This window comes from Bos javanicus, chromosome 21 (assembly GCF_032452875.1).
Source record: "Bos javanicus breed banteng chromosome 21, ARS-OSU_banteng_1.0, whole genome shotgun sequence".
NCBI classification, from domain to species: Eukaryota; Metazoa; Chordata; class Mammalia; order Artiodactyla; family Bovidae; genus Bos; species Bos javanicus.
This window is the reverse complement of record NC_083888.1, coordinates 34,009,873-34,022,057: the sequence shown is the minus strand read 5'-3', so window position 1 is coordinate 34,022,057 and position 12,185 is coordinate 34,009,873. Positions and strand designations below refer to the sequence as shown.

The 12,185-nt window shown below is 53.5% G+C and overlaps 1 protein-coding gene across 2 annotated transcripts in view; it reads left to right on the top strand.

Moving 5' to 3' along the window:
* The window catches only part of PML (PML nuclear body scaffold), a 57,140-nt gene extending 46,234 nt beyond the window's left edge, over positions 1 to 10,906 (top strand). The window contains exons 8-9 of one of the 2 annotated variants that reach the window (XM_061394873.1): positions 7,291 to 7,441; positions 8,411 to 10,906. In XM_061394873.1, the coding sequence (XP_061250857.1) occupies positions 7,291 to 7,441; positions 8,411 to 9,189 (930 nt within the window). In that variant the 3' untranslated portion in view covers positions 9,190 to 10,906. The remainder of the gene's footprint in view (positions 1 to 7,290; positions 7,442 to 8,410) is intronic. The other variant, XM_061394876.1, reaches the window with a different exon arrangement.
* The last annotated feature ends 1,279 nt before the right edge of the window (positions 10,907 to 12,185 follow it).

Genomic DNA, 12,185 nt, shown 5'->3' with positions numbered 1-12,185 from the left:
TCCTCAGAGCCAATCACTTTGTGAATCTTACCATGTTCTAAATTCCTCAGAAAGCTGGTTACTTCTTTCTATCCCATAATCTTGATAACATTAAAACAAGGCTAACCCTGGATGGAAGTAGAAGCCTGGGAAAGAAAGAGCAAGAGAAGGATTCGAATGCTGTTAATCTGGCCAGACTTCGTGAGAGTCAGGTGGAAGTCCTGAAACCAGCAATATTTTGGTGGCGTGGGGGCGGGGGTGGGGTCAGACTAGCACTTAGCTGTCAGGCAAGAAGCCACTAGGTGCTCTCTGAGGTTGATCAACTCAGGAAGGAGAAGTGCATTTCAGGTTACAAAGAATTAAATGATTAGAAACAGCTGCTCGTGTTTGGAGACCAGGTCTGGAGGCAAGGGAACCAGAGGCTCACTACTTTTGTGTGGGCGTTCTTCAGACATGTTTTTAAAATTAACCATTACGGGAATCTGAAACTTATTGGGGAAAAAATTTTTTTACAAAGCAAACAAATTAGATCCTCCTAAGTAGGTGTGTCTCTCACCCACCTGCCATGCCCGCTTCCAGACCCCTGGTGCTCCCAGAGTTCCTTAGCAGAAGGGGGCAGGGTGATGTCTGCAGGATGCTCCCGGCTCCCATGTCCTCCCCTCCCTGTGGCCTTTATCCGTCCTGCCGCTGTGTGAGAGCTTCGGAATGCCTGCTTAGTCGCTTTAGTTGTATCCACCTCTTTGTGACCCCATGGACTGTAGTTCACCAGGCTTTTCTGTCCATGGGATTCTCCAGGCAAGAATACTGGAGTGGGTTGCCGTTTCTTTCTCCAGGGGCTCTTCCCCACCCAGGGGTTGAACTCACATCTCTTACGTCGCCTGTGGAATAGTGGCCTGCTAAGATACTGTGTTTTCCAAGTGTACCAGGGCATGCAAGCCCCCAGCTTGGGCTGCAGCTGTGTCAGTGGCTGGAATCCAGACATGTCAGGGCTCTGGCACTGATCTGGTGTGGTGGGCAGGGCTGGGGAGAGGCTGCTCGAGCAGCTCGGGTGTTCTGTCAGAGACCTCGCCCCTGCTGGGAGAGGCAGTGGGGCTGTACTCTGGGGTGGAGAGGGAGTCCCAGGTCTGATGCTGGAGACCTGGGGTGAGGACTGTGTTTAAAAATGAGGTGGGTCAGCCACACCTCTACTGCGGGCCCTGTGTCAACAGAGCCAAAGGAGAAAAAGGTAGATGTCTTCACCCACTCTTGGAACAGAAGATGCCCCAGTTCCTGGTAGCAACAGGACAAAGTGGAAGCAGGAGGTGGCCTTGCCGAGGGGGCAGCCCCCAGAAGAAGTGCATGGTGACCAGCAGTGGAAGGAAGGCCCGGGGGAGCAACTGACCCAGGGGAGGGACCATGATGCTGGTGAGTGTGCACATCAGAAAAAGACACAGGTGCTTGGCTGAGAAGATGGGAGCCGTGGCCCCTGGAGCCTGCAGAGGGGCCAGAGCAGGAGACAGAGGGCCGTAGGGACCACAGGCTGGCTAATGGGATCATCTGGGTTAACAGATAACATGTGCGGTATCTCTAGGGCCTTCAGGCTTTGCAAGAGCTAGGGTTTTCTGGCTGCAAAATACAGGCATGCGTGTGTCTGGCCAATCTGATCCCAATTGTAAGCTCAAGTGCTGAGAAAGTTCCTCAGGAGCCAAGGACCTCTCAGTTCAGTTCAGTTCGGTCACTCAGTCGTGTCCAACTCTTTGCGACCCCATGAATTGCAGCATGCCAGGCCTCACTGTCCATCACAAACTCCCGGAGTTCATTCAGACTCATGTCCATCGAGTCAGTGATGCCATCCAGCCATCTCATCCTCTGTCGTCCCCTTCTCCTCCTGCCCCCAATCCCTCCCAGCATCAGAGTCTTTTCCAATGAGTCAACTCTTCGCATGAGGTGGCCAAAGTACTGGAGTTTCAGCTTCAGCATCATTCCCTCCAAAGAAATCCCAGGGCAGTTCTCCTTCAGAATGGACTGGTTGGATCTCCTTGCAGTCCAAGGGACTCTCAAGAGTCTTCTCCAACACCACAGTTCAAAAGCATCAATTCTTCGGCGCTCAGCCTTCTTCACAGTCCAACTCTCACATCCATACATGACCACAGGAAAAACCATAGCCTTGACTAGACTGACCTTTGTTGGCAAAGTAATGTCTCTGCTTTTGAATATGCTATCTAGGTTGGTCATAACTTTCCTTCCAAGGAGTAAGTGTCTTTTAATTTCATGGCTGCAGTCACCATCTGCAGTGATTCTGGAGCCCAAAAAAATAAAGTCTGACACTGTTTCCACTGTTTCCACATCTATTTCCCATGAAGTGATGGGACCGGATGCCATGATCTTCGTTTTCTGAATGTTGAGCTTTAAGCCAACTTTTTCACTCTCCTCTTTCACTTTCATCAAGAGGCTTTTTAGTTCCCCTTCACTTTCTGCCATAGGGTGGTGTCATCTGCATATCTGAGGTTATTGATATTTCTCCCGCCAACCTTGATTCCAGCTTGTGTTTCTTCCAGTCCAGCGTTTCTCATAATGTACTCTGCATATAAGTTAAATAAGCAGGGTGACAATATACAACCTTGACGTACTCCTTTTCCTATTTGGAACCAGTCTGTTGTTCCATGTCCAGTTCTAACTGTTGCTTCCTGACCTGCATACAGGTTTCTCAAGAGGCAGGTCAGGTGGTCTGGTATGCCCATCTCTTGAAGAATTTTCCACAGTTTATTGTGATCCACACAGTCAAAGGCTTTGGCATAGTCAATAAAGCAGAAATAGATGTTTTTCTGGAACTCTCTTGCTTTTTCCATGATCCAGCGGATGTTGGCAATTTGATCTCTGGTTCCTCTGCCTTTTCTAAAACCAGCTTGAACATCAGGAAGTTCACGGTTCACGTATTGCTGAAGCCTGGCTTGAAGAATTTTGAGCATTACTTTACTAGCATGTGAGATGAGTGCAATTGTGCAGTAGTTTGAGCATTCTTTGGCATTGCCTTTCTTTGGGATTGGAATGAAAACTGACCTTTTCCAGTCCTGTGGCCACTGCTGAGTTTTCCAAATTTGCTGGCATATTGAATGCAGCACTTTCACAGCATCATCTTTCAGGATTTGAAATAGCTCAACTGGAATTCCATCACCTCCACTAGCTTTGTTTGTAGTGATGCTTTCTAAGGCCCACCTGACTTCACATTCCAGGATGTTTGGCTCTAGGTGAGTGAGCACACCATTGTGATTATCTGGGTCGTGAAGATCTTTTTTGTATAGTTCTTCTGTGTATTCCTGCCACCTCTTCTTAATATCTTCTGCTTCTGTTAGGTCCATACCATTTCTGTCCTTTATCGAGCCCATCTTTGCATGAAATGTTCCCTTGGTATCTCTAATTTTCTTGAAGAGATCTCTAGGCTTTCCCATTCTGTTGTTTTCCTCTATTTCTTTGCATTGATCGCTGAGGAAGGCCTTCTTATCTCTTTTTGCTATTCTTTGGAACTCTGCATTCAGATGCTTATATCTTTCCTTTTCTCCTTTGCTTTTCGCTTCTCTTCTTTTCACAGCTATTTGTAAGGCCTCTAAATTAGCATTAATGTCGATACTAGATACTTCAGGTGAGAATGTTGAATAGCAAAGAGCTTGGCTTCTGTCTGCTTTGCTGATGCCCAAACGTGGAATGAACCCGTAATTAGGACAGTTGTTCCCAATCCTGGCTGTGCACTGCTATCACTTGGGGGTATTACCAAGGACAGATTCCTGAGTCCCACCCCCAGGGAGTCTAACTATATTGGTCTGGGGCTCAACCTGGACATAAAGATTTTTTTAAACTGCTTATGCACAATCAAGGTGGTTGTGTTGTTCAGTCACTAAGTCGTGTCTAACTTTGCGACCCCATGGACTGCAGCACACCAGGCTTCCCCGTCCTTCGCTATCTCCCAGGGCTTGCTCAAACTCATGTCCATTGAGTTGTTGATGCCATTTGACCATCTCCTCCTCTGTCGCCCCCTTCTCCTCTTGAGGGATTCGATTGCATATCTGTGTCAAAGAAATGCTGCTCATTTGTGTACGTATCAGCCTTGAACAGAGGTGACGTATACATGCTGGGATATGATCCAGGTTGGGAAGGGGAGATGCTGGGTCTTTCCAGATAAACCTCCTAGAGGTTTTTTGAAAGGTGATAAGCTAGCAGCTTCCTAGGAGCACCTCAGTATGGCCATTCCACCTGCTGTGCTAAGTTGAGATGTGGTTAATCTGCTAAGTTGACTGTGATGAAGATGAGTGAAATGGAGTTCGTGAACCCAATTGCACATGTATCCTGATTGTCTGTGTATCCTGAGAAATATCCCAGATCCCACATGGCTCAGTTTTGCAGTCAAAGAAACACAGTCCATTAACCAATTATCTAGTATATAGTCATCTTTCAAAGACTATTACAGAGAATACAACTCATAACTCACGGCAACACTCCTTAAATCCTTCATCCCTTCACACTCACCACCGTCATCTCCTACTCACGGGTCCCTCAAAGCCTTTTCTCACTTTCCACTTTCCAGTCCTCACTTGAGGGCTCTGATCTCCTCCACCCTCTGGTTCTTTCTGCTGCCATTCCTTTCCCTTCCAAGCAAATCTCAAGCTTTTTCCAACAAAAGGCCCTCTCTTGGATTCTTGGGTTCAGGTCTCTGCTACTCTCCCCCTCTATGCTCCATGCTCCTACACCCCCTTAATCCTGATTGTGGAATGAGGTTGAGGAGTGGCAGTGGGGGGCGTGGAAGGACAGAAAGATATCCAGCATCGGAGCTGGATATCAGCTGGATAATCAGCTGTGCTGATTCTGTTAACCCTGGGTCTTTAGGAAAGTCTTTTTTAAATGTCAATACTTCCCAGCTGTACTGCTGGGATTTAAGGCAGGGATGGGGAACTGCTTGCAGTGCTAGCTGGAGTTCAGTGGAAGGCATTCCTGTGAGACCAGCCCAGTGGAGTAGCCATACTTTATGGTCGTCCCCAAGGGCAAGAGAAATCTGGGTGGAAGAGGAGTCTGGGCTGGAAGATTCAGCCTTCCCTCCCTTGACAACTCAATGGAAAGGGGTGTTCTTTTATTAAGGTGGCCAGCAGGGTCTTCAGTAAGTTCAGGACAAAGGATATTTCCACGACTATAAAAGAGAGAATGACCCCAGGGCCACGAGAAGCTCTTAAAAAGTGAGGGTCTCGTGGCTATCATAAGTGACCCTGGAATAAAGATGGGGGAGTTAGCTCAAAGATGCTGCTCTCCAGGGAGATCAAGTCTTGGAAAGGACTATCTGAAGAGAAGGCGCTGGCTTTCCAGCCTGAAGAGACAGTCCCGGAAGACAGACGGAAGCACTCAGGGCCACTGTGAGGGCTTTGGCAGTTTGGAGCAAAGAGAAGAAGGAAGAGGGGAAGGCCAAGTCGGTGGGTGGCAGAGAAGACTGGGCCAAGGGGACGGCACTTCACCTGAAGCGCAGGGGAGGCCGCAGCAAGGGGAGTCCAGCTGTTTCCACCAGCCCGAGTGTGAGAGCACCCCTGCCTGTGATCGGAACAGGCACTGGAAGCTTGGAGACAGGAAACAACTAGATTCTCCCACAGGGGAAGAAGGTAGTGTCTCCTGTCTGCTCTAGCAACTTCAAAGAAGACTCCCGGAGAAGGCTCCCTCCAGGGAGGCATGGGAGCCCTGACAGCATGACAGAGACTCAGCAGGACATGCCAAACCAGCCTTGGATGCGTGGCCAACTCGAGGATACTGATCCATAAGGCCTACATTTTGTCAAAGTAGGGCCTCGGATATAGAGTCCCAGAAAACTCACAGGCTGCTTTAAGCCAAACCAGCTCTATATGGACTCAGTGAGTGTCTGTTTTTATCAGCACCTAGGAGGAAGTTGGAGAGGGCTATGAAATGCACATAAAGCAGAAATCAGCCACTCTCAGGAAAATCCCAGCACATTTTAGTTGTGGTTAGCAAAGACTTTGCACTTGGCTGAAGTTTCAGTAAAACAGAGGTTTGACCTGGAGAGTGGAAGGGCCGAAGACAGTAGGCTAGTTCTGCCCCAGGCCAGGGACGAGAGCCAGACGTCAGAGTTCAGAGAGGCCTCGGGCGAGGCCAACTCCATCAGTCACCAGGGCAGTCTGTCAGAGGGCAAGGTTGGGGCCCGCTCTGGACTCTGTCCCAGCAGTGCCCTCAGCAGGCCCTGTGACAGTGGCCACGTCCCTTCCTCCTGGTGTCTGGTTAATATCCATAGGTGACACAGGAAGTTCTGAGTGGGCCCCCAAGCTTTGCCAGGTGTGCAGATGATAAGCAATTACCTATATTATGAAAGGCTCTACCTCCCTCGTTCGCCCCAGCCCCGGGGGTCTAAACGCTTACAGCTAGAGCCCTTCCCACCCCCAGGGCCCTTCAACAGCGTTCACACCTTGGTGGAGAACAGAGCCTCAGGTGCCCAGCCTGGCGGAGCCCCAGCCTGCTTGCCTAAGCAGCTGTCTTCTGGACGCCAAATGGCAGAGGGCTCCCGGGTCTGAGCCGCCGCCTCTCCACTACTCTCACAGCCAGGCGCCTTGTGCCCCCTAGAGGTGGCGTCCCAGGGGCCGGGCGGCCCTCCCCTCTCCTTTGCACAGGGTGCCGGGCCCTCAGCTCACCTGGGGGACAAGAAAAGCCAGGCGTCCTGCCCCTTCCAGAGAAACACCTGAGGTTCGAGATGGGACTCCTTCCCCCAGCGCCCCCCAGTTCATGATGTTTGTTCTGAGTCAGCTCAATGAGTTGAAGCGAGGAGCAGACACATTGGGCCCTGCCCACCTCAGCCCCGACACCTTCCCTGAGCCTCCCCCCGAGCCCTGCTCACCCATGTGCACACTCAGCCACACAGTATCACACTTGCACACACACCTGTGTCAACGCAGGCCCACAAACCCACACCCCCCATACACACACACACACACACACACTATTTGCATTCATTCCCACACTTTTTTCACACTCACTCACACTTGCCCCCATGATCCCATCCTACTCACGCACTAACACACGTGCCCTGATTCACACGCATGACCCTCACACGTGTGCATGCACGTTCACATCTGTTCAGGCACTCGCTTGGAAGTGCCCCCTCTTTCCCAGTAACAGGCCCTCCCTGAGGCACACACAGACCCCCCGACATACTCACGCAGTCTCATCGCCCCCCGCCCCACGCTCACGCACACACCAGCACACACGCCTGTTGACGAGGAACCGGCTCACATGGCTGCTGCCCGCTCTCGGCCCCCATAGCCCCCTGACCTGTTGGTTTCTTCTGTGTTGCAGGACTCCCGAGAGCTGGCCGACAACAGCAGCGAGTCCAGTGACCTCCAGCTGGAGGGCCCCAGCTCCCTCGGAGTCCTGGACGACAGCCCCTCCAATTCCCTGGTGGAAGACAAGCCCCTCGTTTTCTTTGACCTCAAGATTGACAATGAAAGTGGGTTCTCCGGTGGCCACCCCCCAACCCTTTCTTGCTCAGTCCCTAAGTCCCCAGGATAAGTGCAGGCAGAGCCATCTGTGAGCCCGGGAGAGCCCTGAGCTGTGGCCAGAGCACTGCACTTCCCGGGGACTCTCGGGTGTTTGAACTTGGTTCTCTGAATAAGGACGTCTGCTTTGACCAGGGCCTGAGGCATGAGGCAAGCACCTCCATGAGTCCCTCCCTGACTGGTGCTTCCATTAGGGAGCCTTGGGAACACACTTCTAAATAGAAACGCAACGTTAAAGTCGCCGAGGTGACACCAGCAATCCAAACACAGCCTTAGGTTGAGTACAGAGCCCATTCTTTCCATGGTTGCTGTAAGGTCACAGAGAAATGTGACCCCTTCTCCTTCAATTCCGCGGTGCTTACCCTGGCCCTGCAGGAAGCTGGGTCCCATCCAGCTGCCTGGGCTCAGCATGAGGCCAGCCCAGGGAGACACAAGCAGCGAGTATTTCACAGGACAGGGAAGCCGTTTGCAGACCTCACTGGAAGATTCGAGGCCATGCTCTGAATGGAGTGGATTGGGCAGGTGTGCTGTCTGAGCCAGCACTCTGATGCTGAGGGCTTTAGCTACATGGCGGCCAGGGGAAAGGGAGTGAGGGGCTAGGCTGAAGCAGTGAGGGGTCCCTAGTGTAGGTGGGTGGAGGCTGGCAGAAGACAGGAGGGACCCGAAGTGAAAGGGTTTGGGGAACTCCGGAACGTGGCAGGGCAGGGGGGAGCAGGACTCCCAGCAGGGGAGGAAGGGGGCCTGGAGGGCAGCCCCCCTCCCCTTCTGACCCCCATCCCTATCAGAGCCAGGGTCAGAGCTGCGTTTGAGGCTGATGCTTGATTCCTGCCATCAGGCCCCAAGGTGGGGTCTCTGGATGGTGGGGTTGGTGCCCGTAGCCATGCCCTTGAGGCCTCACGCTGCCGTTCTCTCCTGCCCAGCCCAGAAGATTAGCCAGCTGGCAGCCGTGAACCAGGAAAGCCAGTTCCGCGCGCTCATCCAGCCCGAGGTGCTCAACGTGTACTCCAAGGCCGTCTCCCTGGAGGTGGGACTGCAGCACTTCCTGCATTTCCTAGCGAGCATGCGCCAGCCCATCCTGGCCTGCTATAAGCTGTGGGGGCCCAGTCTCCCCAGCTTCTTCCAGGCTCTGGAGGAAATGAACATGCTGGGGAAGTTCCAGAAGTCCATCTCGGGCTTCTTAGCCACCCTGCCCCTCATCCGGGAGTGCGTGCCGGGGGCCAGCAGCTTCAAACTCAAGAGCCTGGCCAAGACCTACCTGGCGAGAAACATGAGCGAACGCAGCGCCCTGGCGGCCGTGCTGACCATGCGCGACCTGTGCCGCCTGCTCGAGGTGTCCCCCAGCCCCCAGCTGGCCCTGCACGTCCACCCCTTCAGCAGCCTGCAGTGCTTCTCATCCCTGCAGCCCCTGGTGCGGGCGGCCATCCTGCCCCGGGCCGAGGCCCGCTTGCTGGCCCTCCACAAGGTCACCTTCATAGAGCTGCTGACCGCACACCACCATGACCCGCAGGGCGGCCTGAAGAAGTACAACCGATTCCTGAGCCTCCAGAGCCCCACGTCGTCCCAGCCTGCGTTCGACCTGCATTCTCTAGGCACCTACTTCGAAGGCCTGCTGGGGGCGCCGGCCTCGGCAGGGGCAGGAAGCGTCGCTGCCCCTCCGGCTGGCCACAGCTTGGCAGAAAGGGCTACGCAGCAGACCTGAGGGGAGGGGCTGACTAGCTCAGACTCTCTGGGGACAGAGAGAGATGGGGTCCCTGAGCCAGCCCCTGCCCACCACAGCATTCCCAGGTCCTGGTCCCCAGTTATCTCCCTTGTCATTTGGTCCTTCTCCGGGACCAAATTCCACCTCTCTAAAAATTCCACAGAGAAGGTTCCAAGGCCAAGCAACCACCCGACAGGGGCCACCAGATCCCTGGGTGGCCCTGAGAGCACCATGAGTTAGCTCGAAGACCCCCTGGGCCTCCCACTCCAGGAGCCAGAACCAGGGGCAGGGCGGGGTCCCTGGTGAAGAAGGCCTGGTCGCTAGGCTCTCGAAGCAGCCCCCATATTGCCCCAGCCAACCTCAGAGGGGCCCTTACTGCTCCTTCCTGAGCCCTGGCATGGCCCCAGGGGACCTGCTGACAGCACCCACAGACACTGCGTACACCACCAGGGGCCCCACGGGTACCAAAGTGCCTTTCAAACCAAACCTTCCCTGAAGGGTTTGGGTTCTTCCAGCCTTTGCCTGCCTGGAGGCCAGCCCAGTTCATGTCCCCTCTGGGGCACTTTCACCCCCAAAGGGCCTCCTCTCAGCGGAGATGGGGCCTGCCACTCCCTGCCGCTCCCTGCTTCCAAACATGACCTTCCAAGCCTGCTTCCCTCCTGCTGGCCACACTGGGCCCTTCTCTCTCTCTGCCATGCCACCACCTGCCCCAAGCCCTCCCAAGGGGTGACCTCCAACCCAGCACTGCTCTCAGTGGAGTCCAGGGACCTGCAGCCTGGGAATCTCTGGGGTAGGGCCCAGCAGACTGCTTTAGCAGGTTCTCCAGATGATTCTGAGGCCCGCCAAGTTTCAGCGCCTTTGCTCTGATAGACTGCCCTCCCAGGAGAAGCAGTGTGGAGCAGCAGAGGAAGTCCTGGCTCTGGTTGTGTGCGCCGAGTGGGACCCAGGAAAGGGCCCCTTCCTGAGCCCCCATGTCCCCACCTATAAAATGGGTTGGTTATCCTGCATGGTCCCAGAGCTCTCATCTAGCCCCACCATTCTGGGGTTTTAGGAATGAGCAGCAGGCTTCTGGGGCAGTGGTGAAGGAGGTTTTCGTTCTTGAGCCCTTGGCCCCAACCCTAAGCTAACTAAGGCCCCCAAACTTGAGCGGAACACAGGCAGGTGGTCTCATCTGACTAGCGGAACCACTGCCCCTTCCCCTCAGCCCCTCTGCCATCCCTCTTCCTTGACGCCCTGATCCTGGGGATACCCCCATGGCCTCAGCTTTCACATGGGTGAAGGCTGTGTGCCCACATCCCCACCCCCACCCACTGGGGACCCTGAAGACCCACAGAGGGATCACATAGGAACTTGTTGCCATGTGAGAGTGCTGGCTCTAATAGTGAACTCTGATGCATTTAAAATCAGATTCCGACTTAAAAGTAGGCACTGGCTCTGAAGCTCGGTAAAACTAGCGGCTGGGTGAGGGGAGGAGGGGGCTGGAGCCTCAGTCTGCCTGTGATGACCATCTTGGCTGCAGCAGGGAAGGAATTGGGCCCCTCCTCACCGTATCTTACCCCCAGCCCCACCCCAAGACTGAACCTGCTGATTTCCAGCTCCAAGCCAGCCCCACAAGGCTTTCTTCCTTCAGATGGAGTTGATCACATTTGTTATAGCAAAGGACTGTTCAGCCCTCTCGCCACTGTCAAAGCCTTTAATAAAGATGTGAATCTTCAAAGCCTGGTGTGCCAATCACAGACTGCCCAACCCACCCCAGAGTCCTGAGCAGTCTCTTGCCTGGTGAAGGGGAAGCTAGCTGGCATAGCTGTTCTTTGTGAGGGCGTCTTTCAGGACTCAACAGAGCTGAGAACCCCTCATTGCTCAGTGATGAGTGTCTCAAGGACATAAGCCCCTGTTCTAAGTGGAGAGACCAGGGTGGACCTATCTGGGATCATCTCCAAGGGCAGGTAACCACATGGAGGGAAAGAAGCACCAGTTTCAAGAATCACCCCCTAGAGGTAGTCAGGGACCAGAGAGACCAGGGACTTTACATCTGCCTCCTGCTGGGTAACTTTGTACCCTGGCCGTCTCAGGTGGAGTTCTCATTAGTGCCTGCAGGGGTTCCCTTGGCAAAGGCGCTGTAGGAATTAGTGCCCCCCGGCCTGGGTGAGGACCCAGGTAATGTGATTTGATCAGTGCCCCCATCCTTAGCCTCACCTACCTGTCTCACTTAGCCATGTCCGACTTCTTGTGGCCCCATAGACTAACCCGCCAGGTTCCTCTGACCATAGAATTTTCCAGGCAAGAATACTGGAGTGGGTTGCCATTTCTTTTTCCAGGCAGTCTTCCCGGCCTAGAGACCGAACCCGTGTCTCTTGCATTTCCTGCATTGGCAGGCAGGTTCTTTACCACTAGTGCTACCTGGGAAGCCCAAGTCTCTAATGGCAAATCCAGATACTTCCCCTGTGCTTTGAATCTCTGAATCGATCTCAGGTTTACCTATGTCAATGAACCACAAGCTTGCTGGGCTGGAAGCCAGGGCAGAGTTTCAGTCCTCACTCAGTAGCCCCTGACTCTGGTCTGCTGCATCAAGCTCACTGATGTTCAGGCTCCCAGTCTGTAACATGGTATAAGATGGGTCGTTTTTTACTTCATAGGATCCTGTGTGAACCAGTAAGGAGACGTTTGTGAAAATAGCCTTTTAATGTATGAAGAATTGCACAAATGTAAGATCTTAGCGACAAACAAGATGACAGTGTTATTGCTTTATAAACAATAGAAAAATAAACAGATACTGGATCTTAGTAAACAAAGGACTTGGGCTTGCCTTCAGGGGGATGAAGAACAAGCTCTGGGATGGAGCAGAGAACTAAGGAGTGGGGTTGGGGTGGGGTGTGCTGGTCCTGGGTCCCAGGAAGGAGAGCCAGGGAGTCTACCTTGGAGTGGTCGAGCAGTGGGTGGCTTTGCGCCCCCTAAACACCCAGATGGGAGGTTTCAACCACACAGACCTGGAGCTG